Raw genomic sequence first — 13,948 nt, forward strand, 5'->3', positions numbered from 1 at the left:
AATCTCAACACGATCCCTTACCCTCATCAATTGCACCGTTGTCCCTTCATCTTCGATCGTCATCTATTATTGTTAATGTAAGAAAAAATGACTTCTAGGGTTGTGCCAGAGCATGATCATCTTCAACTTCTTTTCGGCACTTAAGATTGAGCCTCGAGAAGTATAATACAAGAGGGAGGAGGCATCAAAGAGAAATGAAGGTCGAGGATAATGATGACGACTTCAAGATTAGCTCGCATAGGCCTAAGGCTTTAAATCTTTGTCGATCACTCTCTCGTGAGACCCCATACCTCTTTCATTGCGATGATAATGATAGACAAGGGGCGATGGTGACGGGACGAGAGTTGAGGTGACGAACGAGCAAAAAACCATATTGACGAATAGGGCGAATGTTCTAGATGAATAAATAGAAACGAAAATGCTAAAGAGGCAAACAACAAAAAGAAGACATTAGTTTTTTGAGAAATTTGCCCTTGAATATATAAAATTCGGTCTTTTCTATCCCCAGGCACAAGGTAACTATTACATCGGAGTTCAGGCTTCTTGTAGACATTGTGAAAACATGTCCGATGGAGATGATGGCCTTCCTTCCATCTAGAAAGTCTCCACGGAAAGGTAAATCGGGCTTGATGCCCTCGATGCCCCCACTAGGATTCTTTTAACGATTCAATTTGTACAAACATTGTTCGACATGTCTGGATGACCTCATTTTACCACAACCTTATTATATACGTAAGCATTACATAAGGCGGCAACAGAAGCTTACAAAAATGTGAAAAATATGTGCTTCAATGTTGTTACCTGACAAAAGAAACCCATAAAACGATAATTATGTATCGAAATCTAGATAATTAAAACACTTGGGTATAACTAATCTTTTAAATACTTTGATAACTTGGTGGTCGATTTTACTAAGCATATACTTATCTATGACTAATATATGTATTTGATTAAGATTTAGGCGAGATCAGGGTAATTTGCTAAGGAGGTGGAACTTTTTTATATGCCAATTTCCACTCAGCATGCATCAATTTTTCCATTGTACAAAAACTAAACGAATTTCTTATAGGCAATTTCTATTCAGAAGATTGATAAAAGTCAGAAGAAACAAATGCCAGAGACCATTAGAACATATAAATGGTGAAAGGACATCTCAATTAATTAATTAATTACAAAGATCATTTTTCCAAATTTACCTTTTTTTCAGATGCCCAGTGATTTCCAAATTTACGCCAAAAGAGAAGAAACCTCTACACAATGCCATAGCCCCATAAACCAAAGTGATTATATAAATCTTATTCTGCATTTTAGAATTCATTTTGGCAGCTGAAGGATAAAAGTCCACTCTTCTTTTTCATCAACCTATATTTCCAACTCATATTTCAACCCTCTAAACAGCAAGCAATTAGAAATCACTTTCAGAAAGCCAGCTGACTACCGGCATTTCTTCATGCGTCTACACCAGGCAAGTTGCCCCCGTGCATATCACTAAGCACGAGCTTCAATGGTCTCTGTTTCTCGTACCGAGAATAGGATGCTATCGGAAATAAAACAATGTAAGTAGGAAGAAAACCCACAAAACAATGCTATGGATGACCATGCCTAAGCACAAACGAGAAGATCCTTAGCATACATAAGAAAGCTTCTTTACCTTCTTAAGGAAGGCTTCAATCTCCTCCTTGGTCAGAGCTTCCTCCCATGCATTTTTATCCCATCCAAGCGACTGTAAGAAGGCTTCTTCTTCTGGATCGACAACAATGTCCGCACAACCATTAGTTTCTCCATTGTTAGTCGAAAATCTCTTGGACTCATCAGAGGCACAAAAATCTCCATTCGTACAATTTCTGATCTCCGTCGAGCAATCCAAGTCGGATACCAATGAGAGGTTGTTATTTTCCATGGTGGTGGGGGAAGTGATTTGCAGGTTGTCTTCTTCCGACTTATCCAATTTTGATGTCAGGTCAACAGAGGTTGGCTCTAGAATAGCCCTTGAACTACTAGATGATTTTTTCCTTAGTAAATTGAAGAAATCATTCCTATTCTGAGCATGGGTAAGGAGTTTTCTTTCCCCGAAGGAGGTATGAGATAAGGCACCATTGTTATCAACTTTAAGATTCTGGTCAGTTGGACTCTTCAAAGGAAGGACCACGGCAGATGGAGCAACGCCAATGGGGTTCATAGGTTTGCCAACATTTGAGCTATCTTTAGCAGCAGGGGAGACGTTTTTCTTCTCTCGATTAAGAACTTGAAAATTTCCTGTTTGAGATGTCTTTGCAATGTCAGATCTAGCCAATGTGCCAACAGTAAGGTTCACATGCAACCGCTGGCCAACTTTAGTGGGAGAACTATAATCTCCACCAATTGCAAGTTTTGACTTTGTCCTTTCTGATGAGTTGCAACTCTGAAAGAAATACATGATCATGAGCAAACAAACAAACCTTCGAAACACAAATAATCAACAAAAAGAAAAACTATTGCCTTTACAAACAGAAGAAAAAGTGTGTGCAGAGAAAGAACAAACTACAAGACAAAACACACTTAAATCATATTATAGTATGAACCATCCTAACAAGATTTTTCAACTATAGTATCCAATTTGCATTTTAAAAAAGTGCCAGAAATGAAGTCACATGGCTGATGTATTGTACCACATTGTAAATTTACAAACTGTGTCTAAATGAGAACTCTGTTCTTCTGGAATAAAATCTTTAGAAAAAAATGACAAGATGGATATATGATATGAGATGGGTTGTATGGCATTACCTGCATTAAGCATTATCTTAAAATTAATAAAATAATGATTCCACCTTCTCTTTTTACAATTCTTTACTTTCTCAATATTTTTGGGCATTATATTTAATTCGTAAATAACTTATTTTCCTAAATACGGTTCAGCAATATTTGCTAGATATTCTTTTCATGTATCATGCTCCATAACTACATATTTTAACCTTCAAAATATGCAAAAAAAAGTTTAAAACATTTATTAATCATCAAATTGACAAATTCAAATGAATCAATTTTTAATTCATCAGATCCTTCATGCTTAGCCATATTTTTCTCAATAAAAAACACAATAAAATAAAGATACAAACCTAATATGTGTTCTTATTGATGTATTTGTGTCTTATCATATCTTATTTTCATAGTTTCACATAATGGTATTTCTATATCATAAGTCACATAATGGTATTTCTATATCAAGATGAAAGCTGTCTTTTCTGGTCTTCTATGAGGGAAAAAGAAGAAAGCTCTATGCCTGGTGCGTGTAACAAGGCAAAAGATGGTCTGATAGTCACCTAACCACTTTGCAACTCTAGCGACAAACAAGCTTGAGGAGGCAAAGGGGGAGGGCCTCTCTCTGAAACATTTTTGTTTTTGGATTCCATCAGCAACAAGCAAGAGGGCAAAGCGATTGCGACCAGCAATGGAGGGGTCGAGGGGATAGTTGACCTTCGATGATTTGGTAGATAATGCTATCATTCCTTCAAGAAAAGCAAGAGAAGGACTTGTGGAAGATGATGGCTTCTTATTAGAAGAGGCTTTCTTCTTACTAAAGATGCTGGTACACGCCTAAAGGCAGCTCTAAAACGACAAAGAATTGTTCTTTTGGACCATCGATCCTTTTTTAGTTTCTTTAAACCAAAAAATCCAAGAAACAATAGATGCATAAAAATGAATCTAGCATAGAGTGTAAGAACTTGGTTATGTGCCAAGAGGAAAAAGATGACCTTGCAACTTATTTATAACATTATTTGTTGGAAATATAGAGGTGCTAATAAGAGAGAAAGTTCTGTTCATCTTAATGGCATCATTAAAAGGTTTAGCACCACCACGTCTGATTCCTTCTCAAAGTGGGAGGGAAGTGGGAAGGGACTTTTGAAGCTGACAAAGGCCATTTATGAGAAATTTTGGTGGCTTGGAAGGTTTTAGATGCTTATGATTCATTTGGCAGTAGTACTCAATCCATTAACATAGTAATGGAAGAAACTAGTAAGACCACTTAGTTCTTAATTGTCATTTATGCAAGTGTTGTCCTCACTACTCGTAATTTTTTATGGAGATAACTCAATAATTGTGATTTTAGCAACATTCCTTGGTGTCCAGAAGAAAAAGCTAGAGGCAGGCTATTACTCTTTCTAAATCTGTTAAGTATTTTGTGATTTATTTCCTCTGATGGTCTTCTAGCTTGACATAATAACCATTTTGGAACCTCCAGGGTCTTTGATAGATTCAACAAAGACTTTGTTAATGAATAACGATTATCCTGTTTCAGAAGTGTCACAATTCACAATCTCCCTAGGGTTTTCTCTGATTATTCACTCCATCTTGATGAAGTCAGGCTTTGCTAATAGGAACCCTAAAAGAACTAAAATATTTAGGTTTATGCCTCACTGGTTCAATTTTTCTGAACTCTCTGATAAAATTTAGTATATACAGAGAGATAATAACCTAGGTGTGGATCCTCTTAATCTGGTGCAAGGGAGCCCAATCTTGATAGAATGAATAATGCTATCGTTAGGAAATATCCACCCTTGAAGAGAAAAAGAGCTTACATAACTTCACCGATTGAGGGTTGCATTCAGTTGTTTTACAATAAGATAATTGCTTTCAATATATAAATGCATACTAGAGGACCAAAGCGAAGGAGAAGATTGAACACCACTCACTCGTATCTCCCCAGAGGATGATGGCATGCTTTATGATAGAGGACTTTGACCTTTATTTCACCAAATGGTATAAGGAGCTCTAGGCAGATCGTGACTAATACTGTCTTGAAATTCTGTCTTGATGGATGGAAGGCTTGTACGATGGGCTGTAGCTTGGATGGTAGTACGCATCAGATCATTTGTGAGAGGTTATCCTTTTGCAAAATTCATGATGCTTTGTTTCAAGTGGAACTTGGTAAAAGTCATGATCCTGATAATTGTGGAATTCTTCAAACGTTATTAGGATTCTTTAAGCGAGAATTTGAATTCTTTAATGAGATCCACATTTATTAGAGCTAGGGTAAGGCCTACCTTCTGTTTATCTCTAAGAAGATCAAAAGCATCAAAATTAAGAATCTTAGGTATATACCCCTTTCTAATGTCTTTTAACTCTTTCCTAAAGTCTTAGATTAAAAAACTCAAAAAATACTTGGAATAGTTGGTTATCGAAAAACAATATGCCCTTGTCCCTTGTAGGAATATACATGTCAACATCTTTATTACTAAGTGCTCGTCCATCCTGTCTCTTACTATAGCAAGTCCCATAACTTTAATCAGCCTTGAAATGGAAAAAGCTTACGATAGGTTATCTTGGAAAGCCATTGAACATATTCTCACTTATGTTGAACCTTCACGTTAAGATGATCAGATGGATTATGGCTTGTATTTCCTCTCCCTCCTATTTAATTAATGAAATTATGTATAACTGATTTCAGTCAAGTAGAAGGGCGAGACAAGGTGATTCTTTCTCCATATTTATCAGAGTCTAACATATATTTTCAAGCATTCATAAAGATATGGTGGATAGTAGATGGATCTCTACTTTCATTGTCGAAGGAGTAAAATTTTCTCATCTGATATATGCATGTGACATTCTGTAGGTAATAGGTAACAAGTCTTGTAATGATGTGATCAAGACTCTAGACATTTTTTTTATCTCACTGACCTCAAGATTAGCAAAGGCAAATCTGATTTTTCCCACCTAAAAATTGTGACCCTTCCACTAAGCATCTCATTCATAATTCTCTTGAAATTAAAGGGCTTAGCCTATGAAGTATTTAGGTTCCTAGTTCATATGTTACCCCTAGTAGATTAGCTGATTGGTTACAACAGTTGGTGGACACGGCCAATCAAAAAATTTAAGGATGATACAAAAGTCTCATCACTCAGGCTAGTAAATCTGTTAATGTTGTGATTAATGCTATATCTACCTATACATTGTACAATGTTGGAGTGACTGAAGAACTTCTTGAGAGTTAAAGAGTATTAAAAAAGTGTCTAGGGGCTTTTCAAAGTTCTCATTCCTTTAGCCATAAGCCTGCTTTCATTAGTTGGGTGGGAGTTGGCAATCCTAAAAACTTGGGTGGGATGAGGATTAGAGATATTCATGTGGATAAGAAACCTGTTTAGGTGAAAAGAACTATCCCTATTCTTAATAATGAGAATCTTCTTTGTGTTCAAGTTAATAATGCAGAATATGGCAATCTGAACTTTGAAAAGTGAGTTCTCCTAATGTGTCCAGAAGATCTTTTTGTGGTTTGTTTAATAATATTGAAATAGTTTATGGAAGCTTGTAGATAATGGTTAATTTACCAATATTTGCACTGACGCTTGGTTTGGTAATACCCCTTTTGTTTTGCTCATCTTATAGAAGGGGAGAATATTCAAAGGAACTCTACTTGCATGATCTAAATTGCAATCATATACTGCAATTATTCTGCACTCCAAAAGACCTCTGAGCATGGTTCATTAATCCAAAATTTGAATTAAAAATTACTAGAATTTAAGCTCAAATTTAGGATGATTTGGTCAAATTGACTAGATTCGATCCTGAAAAGGATTATTCACAATCAACCTGAGATTGGCCAAAATCAAGCCGGAGTCAGTCATAAGCAATCATGATGGAACTACTAATGGTTGAAAACCAGCCTAAACCATCCATACACAGCCAAGATGTTCAAACATATGAGTAGCAAAGAATCATCAGACTCGCCAATTCAAATAAAGCATGATGATTCTGAATCCTCAATTACTTTTGAAGGCTATAAAATAGTTGTATTTTAGATTAGGCATAGTCAAATATACAGAACTTGCTGCCAAATCTTTAGTAAAATCTTATTTACAAAATCACTTGGCTAGAAACTAATTACCCAACTCGAAGGGGACTGACATTAGGTTCGTTGTAATTTTTTGTTTAAATCTCTCAATAAAAATATATATAATAGGTTAGTTCTCTATAACCTTATCGATAGAAATGCTCAATGATCATTATATAACAAAAACCAAATCGGAGTCATGAGCAGAGTCTCTAAGAATCAAGAAACACTAATATGACAGTCTGAAGCTGCCTTGATGGAGCAAGCCTAAAAAGATTTAGGTCAACTTGGTTCATCTGCATATTAAACCAGTCTTGTGAAAGCAGCTAGGCACTAAAAGGTGCCTACCCTCCAAATAGCTCGAGATGCTAGGCGTCCGCTCGAGCAAAATGAGATACTCACCAATATAAAAATTGCCCCAAAATAGCTTAGTATAGACTGCGATGTGGTGCGAAATGTCAACCAACTCAGGACCCTAGAACCACCCGGGTGGCACAGGATTGGATGGGGCTTTGGGATAGCGTTGAGCATTGTTTAGAAACACAAGTTCGCATGTAGAGCATACAAAAACTCATCTTACATGCCTAGCACTCTATTGAACAATGTTTGTTAACTTGTGACTATTCTTTTGCCTTCTAAAGTCATTGGCTTCCTCTTCCTCTCTGTTCTCTCTAATACACCAAGTGTTTACTGAATTGCTTGTAAACTACCCACGTTTGCAAGACATCAAGACTTAACCTTCGCTTATTTTCTTAAGCTAACCATCTTTCTTGTGCAGGTCCTTCGAGTCCTGTACGAGATTGCTCTTAGGATGACCCTTTATGAATGGACAACTCAAGGGTGTCTCACGACTTAGGCAATTCAAACTAAGTCTCTAATAGATCATCGATGCTATCAAGAGCCATCAAGGAAGAGCGAGGATAGAGAGCCAAGAGGAGGGTGACTCTGATAAGGAGATGAAAAGAGTGACGAGAAGGCATTGTACCGATATCCTTCAAGACTATTGAGAGATATCGAGAGAGAGAGAGAGAGAGACAGAGCCCCAAAGAGGGAGGCATTGCCACATGAGTTAGAGGAGGGGGCATCACGATGGTGGGCACTAGAACTAGCAGCAACGAGAGGTGGCGAGGGATAAAAAAGGAGAGGGAAACGGGGAGAGAGAGGAAAGAGAAGAAAATACTTGCATCCACGAGAGGGGAGGCAACGTGGGCATGCATACGAACGTTGACTTGTGCACGTGCTCAGAAGGCAAGATCATACCTTGTTTTCCTTTTCATCTCTGTCTATTATGACTTGCGACAATTCTTTTGCCTTCTAAAGTCCTTGTTTTCTTCTTCCTCTCTGTTCTTTCTTATACACCAAGTGTTTGCCGAATTGCTTATAAGCTATCCTCTTTTGCGAGATGTCAGAGACTTGTGAGTTTTCTTTTGCGAGACATCAAGACTTGTGACTATTCAGTAAACACCAAGTGTTTGATGAATTTCTTGTAAGCTACCCTCTCTATTCTCTCAGATACATCAACTGTTTGTTGAATTGCTTGTAAGCTACCTTGTCGACATGTGACTACTCTTGTTTTCCTCTTCTTCTCTGTTCTCTCTTATACACCAAGTGTTTTCTGAATTGCTTGTGAGCAACCCTCTTTTGTGAGACGTCGAGTATTGTGACTATTCTTTTACGAGACATCAAGACTTGTGACTATCCAACAAACACTAAGTGTTTGCTGAATTGCTTGTAAGCTACCCTCTCTGTTCTCTCTAATACACCAAGTTCTTGCTGAATTGCTTATAAGCTACCTTGTCAACTTGTGACCATTATTTTACCTTACTGAATTGCTTGTAAACTACCCTCTTTTACGAGACATTGAGACTTGTTCTCCACTCGTTTTCTTAAGCTAATCAACTTTCTTTTGCAAATCCTTTAAGACATGTACGAGGTTGCTCTTAGGTTGATCCTTTAAGGACAAATAACTCAAGAGTGTCTCATAACTTCGGCAATTCCAGCTAAGTCTCTAATAAATCATCGACGCTATCGTGAGCCATCGAGGAAGAGTGAGGATAGAGAGGAGGGCGACTTTGTTGAAGAGATGTAGAGAACGACAAGGGGTTGTACCACTAGCCTTCAAGACTATTGAGAGCAAGAGAAAAAGAGAGAAAGAGAGAGAGGCAGCAAGGGTTCAACTAAAGAGAGAGAGAGAGCCCTAAAAAGATAGGTACTGCCACATGAGTTGGAGGAGGAGATATCGTGATGGTGGGCATGAGAACTTGTAGCATCGAGAGGTGGAGACGGATAAAAAAGGAGAGGGTGCGGGGAGAGAGAGGAAAGAGAAGAAGATAATTGCATCCATAAGAGGAGAGGGGAGGCAACATGGGCTTGCACACGAATGTCAACTTGTGCACATGCTCAAAAAGCAAGATCCGACCTATATCATAGTGGCGATATGGAGCGTAGGATCATAATTGCCAGTTTGCATTAGTACAAACTGAATTTCCCAAAATTTCATAATTTAAACTTTCTACTTTGAAACTTCTAAACAAAGGCATTGACAATTGTGAACCTAGCCCAAATTAGGAAAAAAGTTAGAAAATTATGTATCGCTCAGATAGAATAATGGGAGACAGATGACCAAAAACATTCTAAAATTTGAAATTTTGAACAAGGGACAAATACATTGTAATGTACGACAAGAGGAGCAGGATATTTTTTTGTTGATAATAGAGGATCGTAAAAGAGAGGAATAAAAGATAGTAACTGAAAGATAATAAAAAAACAAAGGGATAACTACTCGACTCACTTTGGCTCAAGGACAGGATAAAGGCCTTGCACCTCCGCACATCTCGCACGTGGATGATGGAATCATGCTATCGGAGGAAAAATGTGGCCTCGTACCACTCACACTCAAGATGGGAAAAGAACTCATTTCATTGATCCATTTCTAATTCATCTATTATAATGTTCTAGCTCTTTTTATAGGCTTAAATACAAAGATAAAAAGAAAATTACAGAAATAAGAAAAATTATAATCACATCAAATCAAATATACGATCTATTCCATCCTTTAAAGAAGATAATACTCTTGACTTGATTTGAGAGATAACCTTCCTTTCTTGATGATATTATTGATAGATAGACTTCTATCTTTGTAGAGATGAATATTTAAGATCTTCGATCAAGATTTGCAATCTTCAATCAATAATAAATTTGATTTCTTCCACTTCCCCTATATTTGTTTCCTTTTTCTTTACCTTGAGTAGATGGCAACTTATGACAAATGCAAAAATATCTCAAAAATAATAAATTTATTTAATAACACAAACTAAATTGCTCCTACATCACATTGCTTATATTTTAGCATTTAGATCTGAAAGCTTAAGATAATAGCTATTTATTTTGTACTTATGCAGTAGGCAAGCAGCTTTTTGTCTTAAGAAAAAAGCCTACTCCATTAAGATAAAAGATACCAATCAACCGGCAAACTCTTACAGGTCATTTAGTGTACTCCAAGCTTGCCAAATCCTACATTCCAAAGTTCAGAATCACCAGGCTCTACCTTGAATTCAAAAAAGGAGATAATCTAATGGGAACATGGGCAAAAATACAAGGACTACATAGACTTTCTAAAAATAGCCAAATGAACAAAATATAAACACATTGCTTTCACATAACATTCAAAATTTGGAGAGTTCAAAATAATATCTTTTGTTATGATCTTTTGTACTCCTATAGCAGACAAGCAAAATTTGTCAGTCTTAAAGAAAAAACCTATTCCATTAAGATAAAAAATACCAACCAACTGGCAAACTCCTACATATAATGCTAATGTACTACTACGATTAACAAAACCTACAATCCAATGTTCAGAATCACTTGAATCTGTCTTTAGAAAAGTACAGTATATGCAACTAAACAATGCACGTTTGAAGTAGCATACCATAATGAAATGTTCACAAATTACAAATACGTTATTGCATAAAATTCATGTTACATCACAGCACATGTACAACTGATTTACCTACGGCAGAAGACATACAGCATCCTAATCCAATGCTTGTGTTTTCAGAATTTACCACAAGCTTCCTCATGCAGCATATATAATGGTTTGAATTACTTAGAAAGTTAATCCAAACTCTTGTACCATTTTAAATGGCTACTAGAATGGATAAATAATATCTTATCATTGAATTCAAAGACATGCTAACTCATCTCACTACAGAAATTATAGGTCAACATGAAGCATAGGCTCAAAGGAGATTCATCTCAGTAGAGACTACAAAATAAAAAGAAATGAGGAAAAAAGCAACACAATAGATTCAATGTATCAAAGTAAGAAATCATGTCTTTCCAAGAAACTAGGAGGTTATCATACCAAGGCCTTAGGCATCAAAGGTGTCATGGGTATTAGCTGCTTGCACTTCTTTAACGTAAGCTCCTCGATCCTCTGAGTGTCAACAGATAACTGCAAAATAATTAAGAAACTAAATGTCATGTTAACACAATCTCCTAAAAGAGAAACAAGCAACCACTATCCCATTCTATATATTGCTTGACGAGTGTTACCAACTTGGGATGGTACCTGAGCGAGTGCCTCTGCCATGTTTAATCCGGTCATAGTGCTTCCTGTTGCAGATGCCTGACTAATGGGAGCAACTTGTGCAACAGGAGAGAGTACATTACCATTAGTTTCAACTTTTACTGGTACTTCTGCCAGAGCAGATGTTCCAATTATAAAAGGAGAACTAAAGGGCAGACTCTGAACAGCAGTTCTAAGACCAGGGGTTGATACACCACTTGCATCTGAAAGGCCCTGCCTACCCTCAGCTTGAAGGGATGGAAAGTCTTTCTCAAAGCAGGTTTTGCTAAAACTTCCTATTACACTTCCCCCAAACGGAGCATTGCCATTTGCATTACTTCCAAGTCTTTTAGACCAAGAGTCAACTTGCCTTCCTGCTACCATGGACTGCAAGCGTCTCAAGGCATCCTTTTCATCCCTAACTCCAATAAGTGAATCAAGATGGTCGAATTCATTGTCAACCAAAACTGACCTGTTTTCCCTATCAAATAAATCAAAATCCTTCTCCAGGTTTCTATCACGAGATCTTCGAAAACTACTGTAAGCCTGGGATTTACCAGAGCTACCTTTATCATGAATCACAGAACCATTAGAGCTCAAACTCCTCCGCAAGTTCCTATCTTGGTCTCTGAGTAATCTATTTCTTGAGCCAAGTCCTACACCGTTTTCATCTATGGGAATCAAAACACTGAATTAGCAGAAAAGTATACGACGATAGAATAAAAAAAAAAGAAATATGCATGAAAATAACAAATAGCATCATAATGATTGTAGAGTAACAGATACCAAATCGTATGGAAGAGCTGGTTCGCAGGGCAGTGTTGGATGTGTTCCCGTTTGCTAATTTATACCACTGTGGAACCAATGCTGGCTCACCTTGCTCCATCTCTGGCACCGACCATTATCTATATACAGTAAAAACCCTCTACTTGTGAATATGATCTATAACCTATGCATACAACGAGTGTTATTTCATGTACAAAATATGTCCTTGGAAGAAGCCTATCACACAACTTCGCCCGAAAGAAAGGTGAAGCTTGTTGTTATACCACTGCCGTGGAATCTAAATTAGCATCATATAAGAGCAAGCTTTATTCTGCCAAAACGTCTACTGTGCAGAGCCACCTCTAGTGAAAACGTGGAATCTGCTTAAACTTCAACGCGATTCTCTCTAGAAGAGGGCCAAGATTTCAACGTTTCAACATCCATGAGATGTCACTACGACTGGATACCAGGCAAAAAAGGCCCCCAGCAAACCACCAACTCCGCACCGACTCAAAGAGCAGAAGAAAAGAAGTACCCAGCAATCAAAAAGGAGAAATCATCCAAGAGAGGGTCAAAAACCCAGAAACGACGAGCGCTCCCAATCAGGAACGGCAAACCCTAGGCTCCCGAAGAAGGGGTCAAAGGGAAAAAAAAAAAAGGAGGATGAGGGCAAGAAAGCCCTACAATCCAAGATTAGGGGAAAACTGCGATGAGTTCGAACCCTAATAGACTCCGAATTGATATCAGTAACCCGATCAAAAAATGAAGAGGACAAGGACCGAGCACAAAGAATTCTTACGGCAGAGGAAGAATTTATATGATCATTAAGGTCAACTCGATGGGTTCGTCAGCACAGGCGATGACGGCAAGGAGGGAGATCTTCGTGATTTAGGAAGGAGGAAGAGGAGGCGGAATAGGATGGAAGGTTGAGGAGAGGAAGGGATGGAAGAAGGGACAACTGCTCGGTTTCTGCTCTCTCTCTCTCTCTCTCTCTATTCTGCGACGGTTTGGCCCACTTGCTCACACGCTTTTTTTCGCTTGTTTGGTTCTCTCGCTCGCTTTGCTGCTGTTGCGGTTGCCTTCGGCTAAGCAAAACCTACGATGACGATGACGACGGTGTGAGGGATGGAATCTGGAAACAACTGACCGACCATGTAGCCTCGTTTCGGTGAGCCAAAACCTACGCCTTTTATCGGGACGGAATTCGGCACAAAAAATATCACGGAATCCGTGTGGCTTGGGAGAGTATACGGTTGATCGTGTACAGTACTTGCACTTGGGTCGACTAATCATGACCGTCGATTGTGTTGAACATTTGTGCTGCCTTTCTTCTACGTTTCTTCCAATCCGCTTCGAGAGTTCCCACGTGTACAGTACTATATATATATATATATATATATATATATATATATATATATATATATATATATATATATATATATATATATTTTTTTTTTTTTTTTTTTTTTTACGAATGGTGTTTTTATTATAATTTCCGAAATAAGATATATAATAAGATAAGTAAATACAGTCGAGATGAATCAATCTAATTTTATTATTATCATATTTTTGTAGATGTGCCAAAGATATTATAAGCTTATTCAAAAAGGTTATAACTGACATGAAAGTTTTTAGTTGTTCTTATTCCTACACTCACAATGAGGATGCTGATTTGAATTTTTTTTTTTTATAGATCAGCTAATTTCTATTAAGTTTTTAGTGTTTTGAATAGGCTCTTAGTGTTTGAGTGAAAATATCAAAAACATTATAAATCTATTCAAAGATTTTATAATTGATAATATACATCTTAT

General features: G+C 37.3%; 1 protein-coding gene across 1 annotated transcript; it reads right to left on the minus strand.

The window, feature by feature from the left end:
• Positions 1 to 1,132: 1,132 nt before the first annotated feature.
• LOC103969004 (uncharacterized) lies at positions 1,133 to 13,312 on the minus strand. Its single transcript, XM_065094937.1, has 5 exons — positions 12,159 to 13,312; positions 11,376 to 12,043; positions 11,169 to 11,258; positions 1,652 to 2,401; positions 1,133 to 1,537 (listed from the first exon to the last, which is right to left on the minus strand). Exons 1-5 carry the CDS (start codon positions 12,256 to 12,258, stop codon positions 1,502 to 1,504), a joined length of 1,644 nt encoding a protein of 547 aa, XP_064951009.1. The 5' UTR covers positions 12,259 to 13,312; the 3' UTR covers positions 1,133 to 1,501.
• Positions 13,313 to 13,948: the final 636 nt, after the last annotated feature.

Source organism: Musa acuminata, chromosome BXJ2-2 (assembly GCF_036884655.1).
Source record: "Musa acuminata AAA Group cultivar baxijiao chromosome BXJ2-2, Cavendish_Baxijiao_AAA, whole genome shotgun sequence".
Taxonomy (NCBI): Eukaryota; Viridiplantae; Streptophyta; class Magnoliopsida; order Zingiberales; family Musaceae; genus Musa; species Musa acuminata.

What these genes read in the sequence shown, in the direction of transcription:
- LOC103969004 (XM_065094937.1), bottom strand. Translation starts at nt 12,258, where the DNA reads ATGGAGCAAGGTGAGCCAGCATTGGTTCCACAGTGGTATAAATTAGCA. An exon ending in TGGCAGAGGCACTCGCTCAG is followed by an intron (nt 11,259 to 11,375) that starts GTACCATCCCAA and finishes ATTATTTTGCAG; the next exon opens with TTATCTGTTGACACTCAGAG. An exon ending in TTGAAGCCTTCCTTAAGAAG is followed by an intron (nt 1,538 to 1,651) that starts GTAAAGAAGCTT and finishes TATTTCCGATAG; the next exon opens with CATCCTATTCTCGGTACGAG.